The 23,434-nt window shown below is 38.4% G+C and overlaps 2 protein-coding genes, 2 long non-coding RNA genes and 2 other non-coding genes across 6 annotated transcripts; 4 read left to right on the top strand and 2 right to left on the bottom strand.

Annotated features, from left to right (window-relative positions):
* Window positions 1-6,669: 6,669 nt before the first annotated feature.
* On the bottom strand, window positions 6,670-12,233 carry LOC131321637 (uncharacterized). Its single transcript, XM_058352525.1, has 8 exons — window positions 11,981-12,233; window positions 10,465-10,773; window positions 9,923-10,122; window positions 9,364-9,714; window positions 9,078-9,278; window positions 8,907-8,977; window positions 7,829-7,968; window positions 6,670-7,230 (listed from the first exon to the last, which is right to left on the bottom strand). Exons 1-8 carry the CDS (start codon window positions 12,018-12,020, stop codon window positions 6,887-6,889), a joined length of 1,656 nt encoding a protein of 551 aa, XP_058208508.1. The 5' UTR covers window positions 12,021-12,233; the 3' UTR covers window positions 6,670-6,886.
* A 1,088-nt stretch (window positions 12,234-13,321) lies between these two features.
* On the top strand, window positions 13,322-16,838 carry LOC131321624 (uncharacterized). The gene is made up of 3 exons (XR_009198593.1): window positions 13,322-14,702; window positions 14,842-14,956; window positions 16,685-16,838. It is a non-coding gene; the product is annotated as an uncharacterized LOC131321624 (long non-coding RNA).
* LOC131309273 (small nucleolar RNA Z102/R77) lies at window positions 13,383-13,473 on the top strand. Its single transcript, XR_009194941.1, has one exon. It is a non-coding gene; the product is annotated as a small nucleolar RNA Z102/R77 (small nucleolar RNA).
* Window positions 16,158-16,263, bottom strand: LOC131308686 (small nucleolar RNA snoR100). Its single transcript, XR_009194528.1, has one exon. It is a non-coding gene; the product is annotated as a small nucleolar RNA snoR100 (small nucleolar RNA).
* Window positions 16,839-17,256: 418 nt separating the features above from the next.
* On the top strand, window positions 17,257-20,037 carry LOC131321630 (uncharacterized). Its single transcript, XR_009198595.1, has 3 exons — window positions 17,257-18,040; window positions 18,523-18,656; window positions 19,459-20,037. It is a non-coding gene; the product is annotated as an uncharacterized LOC131321630 (long non-coding RNA).
* Window positions 20,038-20,578: 541 nt separating this feature from the next.
* Window positions 20,579-22,848, top strand: LOC131321612 (1-aminocyclopropane-1-carboxylate oxidase homolog 1-like). The gene is made up of 3 exons (XM_058352501.1): window positions 20,579-20,995; window positions 21,892-22,213; window positions 22,378-22,848. Exons 1-3 carry the CDS (start codon window positions 20,886-20,888, stop codon window positions 22,627-22,629), a joined length of 684 nt encoding a protein of 227 aa, XP_058208484.1. The 5' UTR covers window positions 20,579-20,885; the 3' UTR covers window positions 22,630-22,848.
* The last annotated feature ends 586 nt before the right edge of the window (window positions 22,849-23,434 follow it).

The raw sequence follows: 23,434 nt of genomic DNA, 5'->3' as shown, positions 1-23,434 counted from the left end.
CACCGCACGAGTGGCCTGTTAACTTACACGTGCGGGCCCAACAGTACCCATCTCCACGTCACCACCAGCTATAAAACGACAAAATAAGGGTCTTCTTTCAAGTTCTCTTCTTATGGAGTAGTATTTTGAACTAACCGACACGGTGGACGTACATATACGGTATTTTATGTACATGTATACTATATTATATATACATATACATACGTATATAGGCACCGCGTCACCGCATTTCTTTCTGATATTGTCGTGTTGTCGGTGCAACTCTCGTTTATGTGCTGTAATTCTTTATTATTCTCATTGTAAGAAGTGGACAATTGAATTGTAACGATGTTATTATCATTAAAATAGATTTTCCCTTTTCCGCCAGCGGAAAAAAAAAAAAACACTAACACAAATTAATTTGCGATGCAAAAGGTCTTCTTATTACCATATGGAGTATAAGATAAGGGATATTATTTTGATTGGGCTAGAACAATTTTATTGCGTCTACAACATAGTAGAGTAACATTCTGTACATAAATTTATATGAGTACTTTTCTAGAAAGTATAAAGTTTAGACAAATCGACCGAGTGATTAATGATCGGATCGACCGCTTGACACCCACTTGACAGGGGTGGTTGACAACATTTCTATCCTCGTGATTTTTACAGTTGTTTGTTTGGAAATCAAGCCACGCGAGAATGTGATCAGAAAAGTGGACTAACCAGAATAAAAAGGATAGAGAATGGCTTAACTCGTTTTTATCAAAGTTTTTGAATTACGAAATAATTCATTCATTATAAAGTTACAAGACTTAATATAAATTGTAGTAACATGTTTGGTGCAATATTTTGAACTAACCGACACAGTGGACGTACATAAACGGCATTTTATGTACATGTATATATAATCCTATTTTTATTATATATATATATATATATATATATATATATATACATATGTATATAAACACTGCCTCACCGCATTTCTTTCTGATATTGTCGTGTTGTCGGTGCTCTCGTTTATGTGCTATAGTTCTTTATTATTCTCGTTGTAATAAGCGGACAAGTGAATTGTAACATTGTTTTTATTAAAATATTTCTTGCCATTTCCACCGGAATGGCTTCATTTTTATCAATTGTAAGCTAAAGTTTTAAATTACGAAATAATTCATTAATTATTAATTTACAAGACTTAATATCCCTAAATTGTAACATGTTTAATTTGGTGCAAATTTTTGTATGTGCAAATAAATTGAAACTATTAGAGGATTAATCAATAATTGAATAGCTTAGTACTAACAACTACGTATATATCTAGATTTCCCTTCATCGTTCCATAATATTGGTACTCTTTAAAATTAAGTGATTTTAGTCCATTCCTATCGTAATTAATTATAGTACCACCTGAAAAAAAAAAGAAGCAAAAGAGGTAGGTACCAATCTCAATTTTTCGGAACAAGTACGTTGAAAATAAATCAAATTAAGTAGCGATCATACATAATTGCCGACATTAATCAATTGATTTGTTTAAAACAGCTCCAAAAGATGAGCGACTCTGCGACGGGGGTATGATTTCCTGTTACTACAATATTGAATTAAATTGGACTCCACTTTTACTTCTCAAACATTTTAACCATGCACTCCATATATAATCGATCTCCATTGTTAGAGATATATATATGCTCTTATTACGTACTAGTAATTAACATGGTTAGTTATGTCCTTAGCTTAGTTGATACAGTATAAATAATTAACCTCGCTCAAATGGTTGATCTTATGGTACTTAATAATATTGCCTACACCACCCCTTGGGAATAATTCTTGTTCCCAACGATTCCACGTGATATCAACTCCTTCGGGGCTAGTTCTTACAGAGCTCTACTACGTACGATTGAATAGTCGAAAAGCACGTAAATTGACCCAAGCAACCGAGTTATCAAAATATTGGATCGGTGTAGATAATTGCAGCTTAACATCATTAAATTGAGTCTTTAGCTAGCATTAGTACCACATATATATATACATATATATATATATATATATATATATATGTATATATATGTATATGGCATGGCAAAGATAATCCTAGTATAATATATGGTAGCTAGCGATCCAAATTTGAACCAAGTTATGAAGTAACATTAAAAAAGGTTGTACCAAGTACCCCCACATGTTTCCACAGCCAATTAACTAAACCATATGGTACTACTTAAAAAATAATTGGGTTAGGAAGAGAAGGGCGTGTTTGGTTGAAGGGACAAAAAACAGTGTTGGAGAAAGAATGAGGCAGACATGTGTCTCTGATTTTAGTATAAAAACTGGTCAAGCCGACACGCCGTTTGCACGTGGGGCCGTTGCACGTGTATGGATCATTTCATTGCCCCCCCCTCCACCTCTGTCTAGGGTTTCATCTTCTTTATTGAATCACATCATCATCATCTATATATATCTTATCTTACACCATTACAAAAACTAAATTCAAAGTTTCAAAATATTGAATTAAGTACCACAATCATATATACTATGTGACAAAACTGCACAAGTCCTCACTACACTGGGGTCCGATCTTCTTTGTTCCGAAAACCCTGTGTCTATCTATGTGCTAAGGGGTTTGTCGACTGCTGGATTGTGTGATTATTAGTATTTTTTATGTTTTAAATTTCAACGGCCAACCCCTTGGCATAGAGGTATTTGGATTTTCGGCACAGAGAATCCTGCCTCCACCACACTACTTTTAGAGCCCGAATTAAACCACCAAATTACAAACTTTCGGTGAATATCTCAAGGGTTGTAAAAGGAGGCTGCGTTGCGCATGCATCGGGTTTTTCTCAAAATATATATGTTAACAGAATGCATTTTTTTGAATCTGTGGCCAAACAACTACTCCTACAATGCAATTCTTCACTGCAGAAACAACCAACCTCTAAGCCACTAATTACTTGTTGTTATGCTTAATTAACTCCACCCAATCAATAACCCCTTGAGATTCAATTAATATAGTCATTGTTAACTCAAAAATATAATTAAGTTGGTTCGAAGTCTTAATCTAAGGGGATCGAGTCTTTGTCGAAGTTGCATTTGAATAACAACCGAAGGACTAGATCTGATGAATAAGCCAAGCTTAATTCGAAACCGACGACAAAGAAAATACTATTGCTTAATGATTGAGGAACATTATTAATTTTTTTTTAAATTTTTTTTTGAGGAACATTATTTAGAAAGCTTCATTTTCAAGAGTTACTTGTGGAATTAGTCTTATAAATATGCTGCTACTTGTAAATGTAGTTTGAACAGGAAGCACTTGTTCAAAGTCCAAACCAGAATATAGGGACTGATATGATGTTTTAGTTTAATCACTTACGACAATATTGGAGTCTTTTTGATAACCGGATGTCCGGTTCAGATCGATTACGCGCAGCTCAACTAATTATTCTGAGGCCCGGCCCAACGTAAACAACCGAGGAAACCTCCAAAGGCCAGAGTTGTTGATAGGGATGGATCTAGGAATGTACCCAAGTGGGGCACCTGTTAATCATAATGACGAAAGTTTATTTTTTGGTCAACCATAGTAAGATCATTCAAAATTAAAGCATGCATTACTAATTACAAAAGTTTATAAAGCGTACTTTAAGTTAAATTAGGTAAAAATGAGCACAAAATCTCAGACAAAATTTTTAAAGTATGTTTTAAATGAATATCAACAAATTTTAGAATGATCGAGCTAGTTTTATTGATGCATTTATTTTAAATTATTTCTCTTAGATGGTTAAAAATAAATAGAATCAAGAAAGAATAGCTCCAAATACATAAACAACCTTTTAAAGTATAACAAGTATAAATACATCATATGATGAAATTCAGGCATAAAACTAAATTTATATGTGTATTTTCGGGATATATACAAGTGTGTATTATGTTTATAAATTAGCACATTTTTATAATTATGCTAATTTATACATAAATATTTTTTAAAAATATTTTTATTTCGAATGGGGACACGTGTCCCCACATGCCCCCATATACCCACATGCCCCCATGTACATCCATCTCTGGCTGTTGGAGAGCATCCCTTGCTTTCTCATGCCCACTTAGCGAAATCCTTGCGATTATTGGAGTTGTCATTTCGAAGGGAGGGTTAAGAGATGACAGTGAGTGAGACACAGGGAGGGGGCCGGTGGACAAATTGTTAATTTCTGTTTTGTTTTTTTTGGGTGATGAAGGAACTGGTGAAGGAGAATTTAGGACTTTGGACCAATACTAACTTTGAAAGCTAACTAGAAATCTAGTCACGAAATTAAACAGTTGGAATCCAATGACGAAAATTAAACTGTGCTACGTTTTTGGTTGCAAGTTTCAGCATTTGTTTTTTTTTTTTTTTTTCTGGATCCATTTTTTGAGGGAATTTCAAATTGACAAATCTTCCTTCCCTTGAAGAGTTGTTTGTTTGTATGTAAACCAACAACATTTTTTTTTCTTTCTCAAAAGGAAAATGTAGTTTTTCGCAATTAAAATCTTCTAAAAAAATGCATCAAGAATTTGCAACCAAATGTAGTGAATCTAAAGGCACAGTTAACTTCATATGCAGGAGTACTATTTGACCCCAGGGGAACAGCTAGCAATGTGAGCAAAGAATTGTCCTGTAACTTTTTCATGATGTGTATAAATGGGTTGGACTCGAGACTTGGCTCGGCTCAACTCGTTAAGTAATCGAGCCAGTTCAGATCTCGAGTTTTAGACTCGTGTAACGGTGTAAGCGAGCCGAGCTCAGAAACTCGCAAGCTTTGCTCGTTTGTATAGGCTTGGATCGTTTAGTAAATGAACTGGGTTCAACTCGGCTCATTTACAAACGAGCCGAGCTAGCTCGGCTCGGGTTTTAGCTCGTTTAGTAAGCAAGACTAAATGAACCAAGCTCGAATACAGTAAAGCTCGGCTCATTTGCACCCTTAATTTAATATGGTTTAAAAGCTAATCTGGTCTTGAATTCAAACTTGTTTTCTTCTTCGCCATTCCTTTTGATCTTTGGACGGTGTTTTTTTGTGGAACTTAGACCCACCACGAATGAATATCTCTCTCTCTCTCTCCCCTCTCTCTCCTATGTAAGTACGTAGTGAAAGTCGCACATTGTATGTCTATAACGTGGGAGGGCACATATTGTGTGGATAGTCCAGGGCTTTCCCAAGAATTACACTTTTGAGGTACAATACACTTTTGTGGAACCAAAAGGGGAAACCAAACCACACATCTTTATTCGTAATGAGGCTGGCGCTGTGTTTAAAAGCCCAGCCTGTCTAAGACCACTTCCATCCACTATATTATGACACGATATCTATAGTTTTATACGCATATATAATCACTTATATATACTAGTATATACTCTCTTTTTGTATTACGAAACTTGCATAATATACCAAGACTATGCTATCAACTAGCTCTTTCGGGGCCAATCCATATGGTACATATATTCCGGCTTTAATTGGGACCCCCACGAATGGACGGTGGATTGGACTCGAGGATTAGTCGCGTGTAAGCTGGCCCAAACACATGAAACATGTCACTCTTAAATTTATTCATCTATGTGGTTTCTTTGTGCTTAGGTAGCATTAGAGATTAATCAGGTCGATCAAATTGGGCTGGGCCTGGTCCTCAATTTGGTCAAAGATTCTGCGAGATGGGAAATAACCCAACTGGGAAACATTTTGGGCCTGATTGTATGTATTGAGCTGCATACACTCCCACTAGCGTCCCAAAAAATAGTAGTAATCATAAAGCAACTTCATTTATGTATTACCAATAGGGAGTTCGGGTCAACTTTCGAGTGCATCGACTAATTCTGGGGCCTTCAATTTAAAAGATCAGAAAACCCTCAAGGAGTCCCAATGGTCTTTATTGCCAGCGGTAAGAGTCAAGCTTGCGCTTAGAATGAAAATCCCCTTACTCGCTGTCATGTTCTTGTTCGACCAACTTCATGATTCGCAATGATAAAGTCATAAGGCAACTTTATCATTGATAAGACACCGTCTATTCGCTTTCTAATGCATTTTTTTGTAATCATTTCTTTTGAAAGTGCATATTTCTACTTTTTCTTGGATGCTATAAAATCCCTAGGGGCTAGCTAATACTGTCATTATCCTTTTATAAGGTGGGTATTAACTAATGGGGGGCACCAATCATTACTCGCATGGTTTTAACTACCTAGTCTTGTCACAATTATCATCCCAAAAGTACATTGATGGATAGCAATTCGCGGTCGCAATGTCAGCAATAGACTAAACCTAAGAAAGGTATAAAGAAAAACATGAACATCGTCACCATAAATACAAAGAAAAGAAAAATGGCAAAACCATTAAGGACAAGTCACAACAGCATCGACGTTTGAAAGGAGGTTGCTTGAGGGTACTTCTCTTTAGAACTAAGCAATCTGGACTCCTGTATCTGTGGACATAAGGCGAAAGTCGATTTATGAACTGGGGCAGCTGTGAGCTGACAGCACAACAAAGTCCATCCCAGTGCCTTCAACTCGCGGCAAGGTCCCAGTTCGGTCCTAAGGGGACGATATCTCAAGACAATGATTTTAGGATAGGGGATCTCGGGGATCCCATGCTGTCCTTGGTCAAAATTTGAATACCATGCGGAACCGGACAAACGAGATATATTCTCATTCAAAAGTACATTTACGGGGAAAAGAAGATATGAACTAAACCACAGTAACAGTTACTGTGAATGAACATTGAACAACATCAGCATAATTACATCTGGTGACAAAGTTGGATAAAACTTCAAAGAGCTGAAAACTGCCTAACTTTTTCTCAAGATCTCTCACGAACTGAAAACATGGCTCTCCAGATCAAGAAACAAATGCACAGACAACTAACATAGTTTTACAGGGATACACGAGCGTTGATAGTTATTTGTAAATGGTTTCCTCAATGGGGCCAGGATTACCTTTGATCACATCCCTCAGAGCATAATAGTGGCTGTCACATTTGTGGTCCGAAATCAAGTTATTCGAAAGCATTATCCGCTGAAAATGCTCACCCGGATCCCTCTTCCACAAAGTAAAATACTGCCTTCTCGTGTGATCGCTGCTGCTGCTGTTATTTTCAACATTCCTCTTTAGATAATAGAGAGTCCCTGGTACAAACAACTCCTCAACTTCCTCCTTCTTAACAAGAATAGCACTGCCTCCCATTGCACTGGAGGTCGAAGAGACTCCCGGAACTACGGTGGAATTCTTTATCACGTGCACATCTGTTGTTCACAGAGATAATAGAAGCAATTAGTGCAGTAGAGATGTAAAAGTTTGGGTTAAGTTCGTAGAAAGTAAGTGTAAAATACAAACTTATGGGATTATGATGCAAATGTTCAACTTATTAAGGATACTGACGTAGCGACCATGGATATCAAAGACCAAGATTGTAGAGAGATTATGAAATCAGCTAATTCTCGTAGAGGCATTACTATGCTGACGTCATAGGAAGGGTGTGTGCATCATAACACATCTTCATAGTGGTATGGCAGGTAAAGTCTAGAACTTTGATCATGGTCACACAAAACAAAAAACGCAACTCTTATTTAAAGCATCCACATGACATTATACTGTTACAGCAGATTGTCAACAGTATCATTTTGCACCGCCTCAGACACAATATAAATCCCATTGTGTAGAAGTTAAGGGCCAATAAACAATGTGAGCAGGAAAGTCCAGGACATAATACTTCTGTTTTTAATACTGCAATACTAGAGTATCTCCGCAGATTTTCCCATCAAGTTTTGTTACAATGGCGTGGTTTTGAATAGTCATCAAATAGATTAACATCTTAAAAGCTGCAGGCAAGCAAGGCCTTACCAGAGACATTTGGCTGGCCCCTGAACTGGGCATAATCAGCAAGCTTCCGAGCTACATCTTGTACTGAAGAAACAACTTGCTTGGCATTTGTTACCAAACCTACGACATTTTTCCAGTCTTCCTTCTCTAAGACACTCTTCCTGGCAAAAAGCAGAGGAAGGAAGTTGACAAAACCACAAGAACACCTTAATGTTGATAAGCTATCTCCAATGGATGCAAAATTAGCATCCGTAAGCCAACATATGCATAGTGAAAAAGAAAAACGAGGGAGAGTGTAGTTCTTAATAAGTGTCATCGTATTGTAAAAAAATGACAAATTGATTTGAACCAATAAGTGGGACCCTCATCCTGTGGTGATACCTAATCTAGACTACTCTTTTGCTATTCAGCCCACTATGTATGCATACCTAGTTATTACAGCACGCAAGCAAAACCCACTGCAGTACACTCTAAACCTAATCTAAACTACCCTTGTGCTAATCAGCCAACTGTGCATGCATATCTAGTTATTAGAGCACACAACCAAACAGACCAGTAGTACACTCTAAATAAGTACAACCAAGATTACCCTGCCACCAAACCCATGCACAAAAAGAAACAGCAAAAAGTCTGATGAAAATACCCTTGTAGGAAGGGTTTGACAGGACACCCAATAGAGTAACCCATTGTGCGAGATTCATAGTGAACCCTCTGTGTAAATCCAAAGAGACACTTTCAAGAAACCATGTAAATCTTTTCCAAGAGGATAGAGGACTAAAATAGCCGATCCATCCTGAAAGGTGATTTGCAATTCAGTTGTACTCAGTTAGGAAGAAAATCTTCCCTCTTAGACCATCTTTCATAAAACGACTCATGTTGAGAAGCATTTGAGTTAAAGGAGTAGGTGCACTTTTTATCGATGCTGAGAACAAACAGAGAAATCAGATCTTCTGCATAGGAAAAGTATGCACATTGATGGATGTCCAGATAACATGCGCTCGTGACACCAAGAGGCACAGATGTCTTTTTGGGATTTCCAACCCTATTTAAAGGTAAGGTAGCAACATTCATCAGCAGAGTGTAAAGCTTATTTAATTACCAATCTGTTTGCAGAATTTCGTTCCTCAATCTTGTTAAAGAAGCTACACTTAACCGTGGAACGATATCATCCTGTAGATAAAAAAGAAAGGAAGAACCTATGAGAGGGGAGATACAACCAACCATACTAAATTGCACTTCCAGAACAAACATGATCAAACCACCAACAAACCTGCATTACAACAGTGCTGACATAATCAGAGCAGCATTCAGCAATATCTCTAGACACGCATGGAGGGGGTGCATATCCAATCGCGGTAACAATATCGGGGCTAAACCCTAGCTCCTTAGATGACTTTTTGCGAAGCATTATTGCTAGCAAAGAAGCTATCGCACCTCCAAGAGAATGACCTACTAGCCTTAACCTAAATCCCTGTAGATGAATTAGTCTCAACAATGACAAAAAGCTTCAGAAGGATGTGAGAAACAAATCCTGACAAAAAATCAATTTTAACCACCTCGTGTTTGTCCAAATACTTCTTTATGGTTCCCATCTCATGCCTAAGAAACCAACGAGCAGCCTCAGCAGTACCGAAGTGAGTTGAGTAGCCTTCAAATGTGACTTCTTCGTTACTAGAAGAAACAACATCAGTGATAAGGTCGTAGACAGTCTGAGTTCCACGGATTCCAAGAATTACAAGTTTCTTGCGATGATCAACTCCTATATAATATCCAGGCCTCATAATGCTGGAATCTTTGACAAATTTCAGAACGTTGCTTTCACGAAGCATGCTATTTCTTGCAAGACCTGCAGCGTTATCCCTATATGCCCCTTTTGCTAATTCTATGTGGTAGATAAGATCCTGGACCTAAATTAGAAAACCATAGTCTGATAAGAAGTTAAGGGAGAAAACAAATAAGAATAGATGAACAGAAATTTGCAGAATACATAGTACTATGTAAACTCAGAGTGAACAGGTGATAAACTAAATATAAAAACTCAGAGGGAACAGAAATATGTCTGAGTTTCTGGCTTTCTGCAATCAAGTTTTCAAAATACAAGGTTCCAGTGCTTACTATGGAATCAGAGAAAATTTGAACACCCTTAACCTCCTCAGATGAATTTTTGGATGCTTGCTGAAGGTATATAAGAAACAAGCCTATTGTAAGATCACTTAGGCTCCAATCATGGAGTCCAAACTTACTCCGCTGAATGCTTGCAACAATTTCCATAAGTGATCTGGGGTTATTTGGGGATTTGTTTCCAAATCCATTTCCTGCAAATTTGTAAACGAAATCAGTCTGCCAACATCCAATGGACTAACAATCTCTACAAGGCCAACTCCCCAATAGTTGTCCAAGAGAAAATATAGTAGTTTAGGACGTGGAAATTTAGTGAGACAATGAGAGGTTACTTACGATGCAACATGAAATGAGCCTTCAAAATAAACAATGCTACACACGAGTTAGGGACTATGACAAGCTGCTATTATTCAGACATGCCTCTTGCAGGATTTATTTGTGTGGCTATATATATATATGCATCCCATTAATTTTAGTAAGCAACATAATGCATAAACAACACATTACAGATAAAACAGCTATTGAAAAAAACTGACCTGTTGCCAGAGCCCGCCTACACAATTGCAAGGCTGGTTCAAGAGCTTTGGTAACCCAAGCAAGTTCTAAACTCCATTTGTGATCACTCGAATCATCATCAGCGGAACCATATTTCTTAATCGGCCGATAATGGCTCCTATTATTGTCCACTTTAGGCATAACAGGTACTTGAGACGTATCATTTTCCTCCTTGGACACACCAACTTCCCCTTTTTCTGCCTTTGGCCACTGTGATTGATACCTAATTAGAATATTGTGCACTAACCTTTGATAGGACACTTCTTTATTCCACAATTTCATAGTGAAATCTGCACCCAAAAGAAAAACCAAAAATCACAATCCAAACCAGAAGCTCTTTGTGCTGGGCACAAGCATACAAGTGTTGACAGTCTAATATTCTGAGTGACAAGCTCAAATCAAACTCAAGTCAGTGTTCTCCCTCTCACTAACATCCTTCAGTAGGTTACACAGGGGGTCTCCTTTCTCACTTTTTCTTTTTCCATATAAATAACTACCCAGTCTAATACACAATAACTATTCTTCTGCATTACAGGAGTCAGCTTATACTCCTTCAGTTACTCAAAACCTTATATGGCGCATGCTAATCCCTCTAGGATTATTGCATATGGATTTCAATAGTGAAGAGAAATACAAGTTCTCACTCAACGTGAAATGGCATTGAAAGTCTTAATGACGTGCTTTGAGGAGGACCTTTCTATAGGGAGTGATCACAACGTTTGCATAAGAAGCTTGAAAATAAGGAAAGGCATTTATTTATATAGCATAAGAGTGCTCATTCTCTTGCCTATGGAGAACAGGAACAAAGCTGCCGGGTGATAGAATGGAACAATATGCAGTAGCCACCCATATAGTTGGAGAAAATCATTTCTCGAGCTCACAGACTGATCGTATCTTAACTGTGGGGATGAATTGTTATGCCTAGTTTCATATCATGTGCTTCTTGCATGCTTGCAGCTTAACGTGCTGTAAAGTTGATTATTGAAATTTGAAAAGCACAAGTCAAAAGACATTAAAAATTTAATCTTCTAAAAACTCAGGGTTTTTTTTTTTTTTTTCATGACCCATAAAACAAAGGCCCAAAACAAGAAGAAACAAGCTTTAGCCATCATAAGCTTCGCCGGTTCGAAATTTAAGCAGGCAGCAAACACCCCATCATATCATTCAACTTCAGCGGACTTTCCCTTACACTTTAATTCCCTCTTTTTGTTCTTGGGTCTGGACTGAATAGGATTTATCTCCTATTCAAAATACAACCTTTTTCTCTTTCCATGGTACAACAACACTTCACCAAATAAACACTCCTAAAGCCAACAACATATGAATCATATTGGATGCTACATCAAATTCCAAAAAAAATCACCTTCAAGATAGAACAACCAAATAAAAGCAGGAAACCTAAAAACTGCTCACGTCCACTTCCAGACCAAGAAATCACCAACAAGATCGATAGTTTATTTCAACGAAAATCCAAGAAAGATCAAGAAACAAGCTTACCCATGTCGTAAAAGAGACTCTTGGCTAATTTCTTGGCCATTTATAGTAGCAGCAGAGAAGAGTCAGAATCGATTGATACGAGATACTAAATGATGTAGAGATGAAAAGAGAGCTGGTTTCTACGTGGGGGTCAATCGGGAAGCGCCGCGGCGGAGCGAAAGCTGAAATGGGAAGCTTTTCTGGTTTCCGGTAAAGACGGTGAGGTTTAGTCGACATTATGGATTCGTTGCGAGGGTTTTGTAGTCATTTGACCGCTACAGAGAGCTGCTATATGCACACCCTTTTGTCTTAAGTTTCGTACATGCACCTCTTGCAAAAGAGTAATTTATTCAATAATTCAGGAGTGTCGTCGCATTAAACTTCAGATATTCAGAATCGCACAATTGTTTAGATTTCATGTATCTAGTCATGGACTCCAAGAAAATGTATGATTATGAAGTGATTTGGAGTACCACGTAACGCTAGTCCCGAATTATTGAATAATTTCACCTTGCGAAAGTAGAACTTTTTTAATCCTAAAATAATTAAATATTTATCTTACAAAAATTTGACACAAAATTAATAAATGCGAAAAAAATTGATTTAAGATCAAAATAATCCAAATAGCTTATTTTAAAAGTGAATATAAAAAAAATATTCCATAGTTTTATTTGAAAATTGATTTCTACACTCCCATAATTGATGCAAGCACTCATTTTTCGTCTTTTAGTAGGTGAGTAGTTTCTGCATGCATACACTTTTTATAAATTTCATGGACTGTTCAGTAAATTCACCCGCTAAAAGACGAAAAAATGGTATTTGCATCAACATTAAAGATAGGAGTACAACAAAGGCAGTACAATAGTCGCGTACAGATCTCTTTTGCACCCGTCTCGGGTCTTATAGAGATGATCGGAGCCGCTCATTTTGTTTAGGATCCCTATAAAAAATCATCTCAATCCGATATCGGTAACAGAAACAGTGATTACGAATCATCAAACTTTGGTTCAAAATTTAGCTAAATTCTGAAGTAAAATTGGATGATTCGTAAGCCCCCTTTCCGATATCGGATTAAGATGATTTCTTACAAAGACCCTAAGCAAAATATTTTGAACAAAATGAGCAGCTCCAATCATCTTTGCGGAACCCAAAACAGACCCAAAGCAATCTGTACGCGATTGCCATACTGCCTTTGCTGTACCTGTGCACTGTTGCATCAATTAGGGAGTATGAAAATCTATTTCCTTTTATTTTATAAAATATAATAAAAATACTCCAGTTGATAAGAGGGGTGAATAATGTCGGCGTGAATTTTCTATTTTACCCTCAACACAGGAGCGACTCAAGCGAGACTCCCTTTTTCTTTGTTCGGTCGAATTATTTTCTACTACTATCAATGGTAGTAATCCAGTTTTTTTCTAGAGAATGAGATGATGATCGAGATTTTACTTCCCTATTGGTTTGATCGCCGCTATGATGGCATCCCATAACGTATTAGCTCTATCTGATCATTCTCTTTTATCTCCCACCAATCTTTATCCTTTCACCGATTTTACGCAGCCCTTGGTGTTGGGTTTTCTTTAGTTTATACTTAGCAGGCCCGAACCGCACGTATTTCTACATTATAACAACAATTATACTATAAACATGTGTATTATCACTTGTTGGGTTTGAAAAAAAAAGACGAAATTGTGTGTATCTATGTAATCATCTTTTAATTTTACGCATGTGACAAAAAATGATTGATATCTCGGACCTTTAGGGTGGTTTTTTTCATACCTATATGGGAAATTTGAGGCAATTTTATGTATTCAAGGGATTTGCATGTGCCAATCCCTTATAAATTTTTTTTTTTTAAATTAACGTGAAAAAGTAGTCTGACTTGTGCAAGGCTTGTGCAAGGGCCCGGGCACCCCGTGTGTCTGCCCCTGTAATAATGATTTTGTTCAATTTAGAAAGGAAGCACAAATCGAAGGCTTGCAGGTTTATTGTAATCAAAGCCTGTTGAGCTCAAATTTTGTGCAAGATGTTCTGTTGTCAACCTTGGTAGGCTTCTCTTGCAGTTCTTAGCTAGACGAATCTTCAAAGTTGACATAAATTTCCCTTTGGTTTCATTTAATATCCTGATTTTAAATGCTAATCTTGTCCTGTCTCCTATAAAACTTTCTTTCGGTTTGATATTTGAGGAAGGGAGGGGCCAGAAATTTTCCGGTACATATGTTACTTATCTTACTCGCCTTATAGTGTCAACACTACTGAATTATTTGCTTTCTGTGTAAGCTTTGCCAGATGATGGAACAAACGTATAACGAACTGGCGGAATTATATGAACTTTTGACTTTTACATACAGTGCTGGTGGAAGTTTCCTGTTGTAGGCTTGGGGAACAGTATTGGAAGCTGTGGTAGAGTAGTTGGCTGTCACTGAATAAGTGATTTGTTCAAGTTCTAATATTTGTAGACTTGCAGGAAAACAATATTTTGGAGCAGGTTGTAGCTCTTCAAAAGATATATTGCTTTGACTATTAATGGCATGATTACTTCCCTCAAAAGGATTCTATTTACTAGACAATTAGACAAATATGACCATAGGAAATTGCTGCAAGCTGGTTATTTCTAGGTTTCCCCTCTATTCATTATCAATTTCACATGAAATATTTCAGCCACTGGAAGCGATTGTCGTGCTGATTTTTTTTTCCTTGACTTCTGCCAAGGGCCGTATTGATGAAGATATATGATTTTGTTGTAAGCTGTCATTACTACTATCTATGCAGTTCTTTCCTTTCTCTGGAGAATAAGAAGAGAAGTTATACTACTGTAGTTGTACTGCTTAATTTGCTTCTGCATGTAATCCATGTTTATGTTATTTTATTTGTTTTTGCAGACTGTAGATAAGTAAAAAAACACTTTAAAAATTCAACACAATGGAACAGACAAGTGCACGAACAAATAAGAGGAGGAGGATCGTTGAGCCTCCATCCAAAATCCCTCTAATTAAGGTGAGTCAGTTTCTCTTAGCCTTGCATACCTTGTTTGTTAAATAACTTAAATTTACGAATTTTATTTATATTATTTAATCAATTTCGAATTGCTCGAAATCTTGTTCAATTTCAGGTTTGTTTTTAGAATATATGCATCATGTTGCATGTTAAAGCTTTTCAGAAAATAATGAAAAATAATTTTTTTATTTTCTGGAGGAAAAGCAAGAAGTGTTCATTTGTTAGTGGGGCTTAGACTTAGAAGACTTGAACCTCAAGACTAGATGCACTTGGAATGAGCACCAAGTCGATCTCTCTCCCTACTTCTGTGTGCGTGCGCATGTGCGAGAGCTCATGCAACACATTCCGATAAGTCATATGCACTTATGCAGTATTAAAAATTGTCAAAAATAATTTGAGTGATCCGAAAACAGTTGGTCTAAGGAAAGAATATTCACCTTAATCTTAAGTCTACTCAATAATGGAGACGCCCTTAGTAGGCAACCACAAAGGATGAGTCTAGAGACTATGAGAGTTAGCACCAATTGCAATTCCCTGAGATTCCTTAACTTGGGAAAGTTGGGGAAGTTTCTCAACTTCTGAGCAATATAAATAAAAGCCGAGTCAATACGAGATATTTAGAGACAGTAAGATAATAAGAAGGCTTCATCTCTAGTTGCTGGAGATAGCCTGATTCGTGGATGAAGTTCTTAACTATAGTGCAAGCATAACCCAGACCAAAAGAAGCTTCTGTCCACTGTATTTGAATGACACCAGATTTGAGTCACAAACATCAAGTTTTTCTAGATTTCCCTTGTCTTGTATCTCCAAGTGCCTTAGCTTGAGTGACGGACCAGAAACGGAAAAATTCACCAAACGCTTGTTATCTATTACAGATAACTCTTCAAGAGATGGGCAAATGGATAGGAAGTAATGGTGAACTTCTTCTGTCACATCGACATGGCACAGGAAGAGGGACGTTAGGGAATCAAGTTTGTAACCATGAAGAATCTCGACAGTGAGAGGGTAATTCCAATTCCCAGACAACAACAACAACAACAACATAACATAACCCATCTAGTCCCCAATCATTGGGGGCATGGGCGGGGGATGATTGGAGACGGACTTAACCTTTGGCAATATATGCACAAAGTGGCTGCTCTCAGAATACCACTAAAACAGTGGCCCCCCTAAACCTCCAAGAACCGAGGAGCTACAAGGACGTTTTGTTGTAAAACCATGTCCCCAAATCAAAGCCAAATGACATCAGAGAGAGCAGGCCTAGAGACCCAAATCAATTTATGTGCACATTACCATGCTTCCAATTCCCAGACACACACAGAATTAGAGACTAGCAGGAGTTTGGTATCTCTTACTCTTAAGTCTTTATGCCCTTTCATGCTCACCTTGTTCTCTGGACTCTAGAAATGCTCAGAGCCTCAGACCTGAACCTGAGACATCAGTTCTCTCATCTAAATAAGAAACCCTTTTAGATAGAGAACCATAGAGAGCTGCCAGGGAGCACAAGACTTCTGCATTATGATTAGGTTAGCTGATTCACGTTTAGATGAATATAGGATAATGTATTGAGTAATCGTTGAGTTGCAAAACCTATAGCCAATCGTGCACACCCATGCTGGTTGTATATGTAATGACTACAAATCTGGTTGTCTGAAGGTGTTGTGCTTGTCTCACGCGTATTGATCTGTTCGATCTTAATTTAGTTGGCTCATATTTTTCCTCATACAGTTTCGGTACTTCAAAGACTCCACAATAGAAGAAAGGAAGGTGCAATGGCCTAAATGACAACATAAATGCCTCAAGATGGTTGAATTGATTACAATTGTTGGATGCAAAGCTGAGCTGCAGATCGCCTTATATTTACTCTGCAGTACTCTGTCACATAGGATTTTCGATAACGAGTACTGCTAGGTGTACCGACCATTTTTGGACCGAAACCGTACCGACGGCCGCGCGCGGCCGTCTCCGGCCACCGGACGGCCGATCCGAGCCGTCCAAAAATTTTAAAAAAAAAAACCGAGGGGCCCCACGCGGGAATTAACGTCATCCGATGTGTGTAGGGTGCTTGATCTAAACACCCTATTTTTCGTGTATACATATATACACGAAAAATAGGGTGTTTAGATCAAGCACCCTACACACATCGGATGACGTTAATTCCCGCGTGGGGCCCCTCGGTTTTTTTTTTTAAAATTTTTGGACGGCTCGGATCGGCCGTCCGGTGGCCGGAGACGGCCGCGCGCGGCCGTCGGTACGGTTTCGGTCCAAAAATGGTCGGTACACATAGGATTTTCGATAACCATTGATCCACATGAGCCAGATAAATGGATACCTGAAGATCCTAATAAGCTACGAGCGGCTAGAAACCGTATGAGGCAGCACTTGTAAACAAGATTACCGGTAGGGACAGAATTAGTGGTGCTCTAAAACATTTGTTAACTTTCCTGGCCCTGGTATGGTTGAATAATTGGTTCTCAAACCACACAATTCTCCTGTTTGTTATTTTTGTGGTTCTCCCTTTGTTGGCGTTAACCCAAATACTGAACTTGGGATGAAGGTTATCTATGATCCATTCCTTTTTTGACTTGTAATATAAGATGAATGCCAACTCTACAATGAACTAATGTAATTCAACTAATTGGCTGGTGGAATCATCTTATATATTGTACATATGAAGAGGTGGGGTGTTCTTCGATTGGATTGGTATTCGGTCCTCTTCTTTTGGACACCCTGAAATTATTTTATGCCCCTTGGATCTGTTTTATATTTCCTTGGCTTATGTGTGCTTTTTGTAGGTTTTATTGTCTTGGCTATGTGAGTTTTTGGTAAAATTGGAGAGCTTCGTTATGTCTTGCGTCTTCAGCTTATCCCAGAAGGCTCGAGTTCTTCATGGCTTTCCTAATTTATCAGAGCTTCTTCTGTCTTGTGCTTTGTAACTGAGCGAGTAAGACAAATCAGCTGAGGGAGCATGGCCATCATTGACTGTCCACACCGCAAGTACAATAGCAAAGTGAATTGATATGAATGGAAGTTCTTGATGCTCGGTTGTCATGGTGGACCTGGCAATTTTATTACAACCACGCGGTACTTAGTCCTTCACTCCTCCATTCTCTTCCTTTGCACTCTCTTTTTAATTGAATAAGAGGGGTGTATCGCGTGTGGACCGCAAAAGCAAGGCTGCGGATCCCCAACCTTTGTATCCCTCATGATGTACATCCTATTCCTATCTACTTCCTTTCCAGAGAAAATGTGGGTGCATGCACACAATTACTACATGTTAAACGTGTAATGTAATCAGTATATTGTGCATAATGTTATGGTTGGACCTACTCTTCTCATACTCTCTAAGCTCCAGGTGAAAAATGCCAGCGAAAATGATGCACAATAAACTAATTACATTACACATTCAGCTCATGTAGTAATTGTGTGTAGTATTTGGAGATCAAGACCATGGTACTGTTATATCTTTCTCTTTGGTGTTGCTTTAAAGGATTTTAACATGTGTGTCACACATTCGGACCTAGATGTCATGATGGTGTTGTGCTTTTAACGACGTGTCACCACAGAAATTATTTGAATCAATAGAAGAAAACAGGTCATGTCACCCAACCGTTGAAATCAATCTGGACAACATTGTTTGGGGAAAATGATTCAGGACAGTTAGAAGCCCTCTCTGGATGTTGCCACATACAATTTCAAGGTGGGCACCTTGAAAACCTGTTTCTCTTCACACATTAACTAAATAGCTCAACCGCTTGTTGTCTTGACTCTCAATTGTTGTTCCATCTCTGTAAGAAAAGGTGCCACTTAACCCTTACCAATCTCCGAACAGTTTTTTCCCAGCAACCATGTCTGAATTTGCTCCTACTATATATTCTCAAAAACTGGGGACACGGCCCACGGGCACGGCAGGGGCACATATATCGGTTTTATCAAGTCTCTGAGTTATGCAAACCTATGTTGTAAGTACTAAATATTTAGGCTAGGACTCCTACCGTATGCATTACTGATAGAAGGTGTATCCTATGCACAAATACATGCTTTATATTACCCTTTTGGCACAATTTTTTTGAAATTATAACTATTTTACCATAAAAAAACTTTTAAAATTTTAAAAACTCACTGACATGTCCCAATGCGTGTCTCCAGGGCTTTTAGCATAAGAAAATATTGAACTTTTATGGACACACCTCCGATGAGTGCTATTTTAAAGGAGGGGGAACATTACTCTCCTTTCTGTTGGTTGAAATGGTGTGGATTCCACCACAAAGTGTTGTCATGTTTACCATGCAATACACTTTTTGATAAACATGACATCAGTTTGTGGTGGGATCCACATCATTTCAACCAATAGGAATGAGGGTAATGTTCACTCTCTTAAGTGGAGGGTGAACAAAACTCAACTCCACCTGCGATTGTCCGACATGGATACGGCGATCTCCAGGGTTGTCAGAACTCTATATAGGCTCCAAGTAAATTTCAATTTTTTGTTGATTATCCAGGAGAACCTCGTAAGGTACAATACTGGTGGACTGGAAAATACGCCGGTGAGGAAGGCGTATCACAACCGCACCAATTGGGCAAGTGTGTTCAAGGAGAAAAGATTATCAACTTTATCCACTGACATTTTATCAATGCTCATGGTTGATGTCTGATGACACCTACCCTGCTGATACTAATCATCTTATCATTCCTTACTCGAAGGCAATTTTGCTGGAGCCTTCTTTAGCAATTGCTCAAGGTACCGACTAGTATTTGAACCGGAATGAAGTTAGAAGGGTCGGGTACCAGTTAGGCAAATATGGTATATACTGGTGCGGTATGTGATTCAAAACTTTGAATTTCAAGCTTCAGAGCACTGAGAGGCAGCCTGCTGCGACCTATCACGATCAAATCTTGGAGTAGAATAGCGTTTGTTGATTCCACTATGTTCTTTTATTGTCATCGTATTGTATACTTTCCACGTAGTTTATGTGGTAGGTACGGAGCAAAATAGGGACGGACGGAGGAGTATTTGAAGAATTTTATTTATTTGGAAAAATCATTTTTGTTGTAATTTTGAGGGGGTTTTTTTTATAGGCAAAAAGGAACTTGAGGTTGTAGTTTTTGAGGTTGTAGAACAGACCTTGTAATTGTTGTAATTTTTGAGGCTTATGCGAGATAATGGAGTTTGAAAGTGAATAAAATACAGTGTATTTTGGAGTTTTATCTAGTAAAAGGCGGGTCGTTACAAAAGTTCTATTGGACTAAGTAGGATTAGTTCAAAGTGAACGTAAGCTGGTACAGAACATCCTGTAATGGGTTGGTATGCTAGTCGTGGCTTGCGATTTAAGGGTTCACTTGATTTCACCTAAGATCTCAAAGTACTATTCCTCTTGCCAGCGACGAGCCACATCACTTCTATGCATAAATGTATGAAAATATTATTAGAGGGGGGCTTAAGGATTAGTTCAACATTTACGCAAGTTGGGATTTAAAAAAGAAAGAAAGGTGTAATAATAAGATGATTACTAGTCCCAGTGGACCCAGCCCCATCCCTTCTTTGGACATAGTATATGGATATGATTATTACGCACTGCACGTTTGCTTCCACCGCTCTCTCTCTCTCTCTCTCAAAACACCATAGCACCCATTGCAACAATGGACGCCACAACGATCACAACCCATAAACACCCAGTACGACTGGGCCAAACAAGTGAAAGAATTTGACGAGACTAAGGCCGGCGTCAAAGGACTCGTTGATGCCGGCATTAAGAAACTCCCCGAATTCTTCGTCTACCCTCCGGAGAGCCTAGAAAACCTGCCGCCCAAGTTCCCCCTCGAGCTCCCCACAGTGGACTTCGAGGGGTGGAGGGCGGTAGAAGGCGGGAGGTGGTCGAGGGGATACGGGCGGCCGCGTCCGAGTGGGGTTTTTTCCGGATGGTGAACCATGGGGTGCCGAGTGGGGTCATGGAGGGGATGTTGGAGGCTGCGAGGAGGTTTCATGAGCAGAGGAGAGAGGACAAGATGGAGTACAATTCTGGGGATAGTAAACGGAGGGTGAGGTTCAATACAGGCGGCCGCGTCCGAGTGGGGTTTTTTTTTGGAGGGATATTTTGACTTGTGTTTTCCAAAATGATTATCTCGACCCTCAAGCTATTCCTCTTGTTTGCAGGTGTGTGTGTATATATATATATAGAGTTAGGTTCCGGTGAGGGATTCTTCATTTTATTAAAATGCGGGACTCCCCTTTCCGATTGAATTTCGATGATCCGAGTCGCTCAAAGTGATCAGAACGTGATTTTAAGGGTCCCCGGGAGAAATCAGCAAAAAAAATGACCGGAAAGGGCTTCCTCCGAGCAGTTTTCATTGAACGGTTCAAAAAAAACTGCTCGAATGACGCCCTTCCCGGTCATTTTTTTTGCTGATTTCTCGCGGGGACCCTTAAAATTATGTTCTGCACACATTGAACGGTTCGGATTTTCAAATTTTGATCGGGAAATGAAAGTCCCTCATTTTAACAAAATGAGGGATCCCTCACTTGAAAATTCCTCTATATATATATAGGTATACCAAACATACATGTATCATATATGCATGAAAATATGAGTAAGTAATTCATGCTTAGTTTGAAGTCAAAAAATAAAAATTTAAAATTTAGAAGCAAAAGTTGACTTGGATAGGGATAACATTGTATGGCTATATGTATGACTGGTTGAATATTAAGTAAATTCAAGAAAATAAGATAAAATTTTTCTCTCTCTCAGCTTAAATTTCAAGTCGTGCATATTAGAATATGTTCTAGTACTAACCTTCGTGAATTTTTTGAAACCCTTCAACCGAGTTTTTTTTGAGAAGTAGAACATCTTCTCCTTGAACTCACCGATGGTGTGAAATGATTCGAAACTGTTATTCGCTCTGCATAATCCCTAACACATCCGCTTAATTCTTTGCAGAAAAGAAGTGCAAGAGTATGTGAAATGCATGATAAAGCTGAGGGAGACAATGGCCGAGTTACTCTCTGAGGCTTTAGGGCTATGCAGCGACTACCTTTCACGTATCGAATGTATGAAAAGTGAGGCATTGGCTTCTCTGTATTACCCGATTTGCCCCAAGCCGCACCTGACCTTGGGCACTCCAGAGCATACTGACACAATTTTTCTAACATTGTTGCTGCAAGACCACATTGGTGGCCTCCAAATTCTTCACAAAAACCAGTGGGTGGATGTCCCTTCAGTTCCCAGCGCCCTCATCGCAAACATTGGGGATCTCATGCAGGTATGTATATAAACACAAACATTCATTCTAGTAGATCAAATTTTCTATGCGCCAATCAGAAAACCCAAAATAGTATTGAGAAGTCAATGGTGGTTTCCTCCATCTGTTCAAGACCACTTGTTTTAGCTTCGATTTTCCCTTTTGTTTGACCCTGTTTTGTACAAATCATTTCAAATGACAAGTTCATAAGCGTGGAGCACAGAGTTTTGGCTCAACCAATTGGACCAAGGGTATCAGTTGCATGCTTCTTCAGTCCTAGCAGTAAGGCTGTAGCTAAACACTTCGGACCCATAAAGGAGCTTCTATCGGAGGAAAGTCCTCAAATATACAGGGAGTTCCTATGCAATGAATCTTTTACCTATTACACGACCAAAGGACAAGATGTCGAATCTGCCCTTCCCCATTTTGAGCTATGAAGTGCCGGGTGCTGGTGCCGGTGTGGGCCGTTGAGATTACTAAAAGTTATGCTGCTGCTGCTTTTTTAACTTATTGGTCATTGTTTTTCTAGGGATGATGTTTACATACGTAATTGCTTATGTCTTATGCTGTTGTGTAGCACTTATCAAACGAATCCCTATTTGATCGGTCGATGTGAATGAACTATATATAAGGGGCTATTTCCACTATTTTGATTTTGTTGAACCACTAAATACGAATTTTGCAGTTCATATCAGTAGTCTGGTAATCTGTTCAGCCGAAACTTCAATTGTGAATTCAATAGATATCATGCTACATATATAACTTGCAGGTCAATGCAAGTCAGCGCAGGGAATGTCTCTATAGCCGAAATCTGCAAATATACTCCATTCTGGATGTAGGGCATCAAACAAGCCAAACTAAGTCGTGCTTTGGAGGTTTTAAGATCAATATCATTAGTCATAACTCATGCTTAAATAACCAAAATTGAGATCGGAAAAACAGACACCTTTGATAGAGATCAGAATGTTTTTCCTTGGAGATGGAAGATGGAAAATTCGACTTAGTTCATGTAGATAGATGCCTTTATTTATTTGCCACATTGGAATTAACAATCAAATGTGTCTTAGCTTCAATCACCATGAAAGCATCATACAAAGGATAGACTGGTTTACTTGAAGAGAATTTTTTCTATGATCAAATCCAAATCACCAAATCATCTAGTAAATTGAGAATGATGTATCTTGTTATCCGTTGGACAGGGATCCAATTATGCAATTTTTTGGATACTTTAAATTTGTGTAG

The sequence above is a fragment of the Rhododendron vialii genome, chromosome 1a, assembly GCF_030253575.1.
Source record: "Rhododendron vialii isolate Sample 1 chromosome 1a, ASM3025357v1".
Classification (NCBI taxonomy): Eukaryota; Viridiplantae; Streptophyta; class Magnoliopsida; order Ericales; family Ericaceae; genus Rhododendron; species Rhododendron vialii.
This window is presented reverse-complemented; position numbering and strand designations above follow the sequence as displayed.

Bases quoted from the DNA above. Each gene is read 5' to 3' on its own strand.
- LOC131321637 (XM_058352525.1), bottom strand. From the start codon at position 12,020: ATGGCCAAGAAATTAGCCAAGAGTCTCTTTTACGACATGG. The intron at 10,123-10,464 runs GTCAGTTTTTTT...ACAAATTTGCAG, and splicing joins TAGGCGGGCTCTGGCAACAG to GAAATGGATTTGGAAACAAA. The intron at 8,978-9,077 runs GTTTGTTGGTGG...TTTTATCTACAG, and splicing joins TCAGCACTGTTGTAATGCAG to GATGATATCGTTCCACGGTT.
- LOC131321612 (XM_058352501.1), top strand. From the start codon at position 20,886: ATGGGGTGCCGAGTGGGGTCATGGAGGGGATGTTGGAGGCTGCGAGGA. The intron at 20,996-21,891 runs GTGAGGTTCAAT...AATTCTTTGCAG, and splicing joins CTGGGGATAGTAAACGGAGG to AAAAGAAGTGCAAGAGTATG. The intron at 22,214-22,377 runs GTATGTATATAA...TGTTTTGTACAA, and splicing joins ACATTGGGGATCTCATGCAG to ATCATTTCAAATGACAAGTT.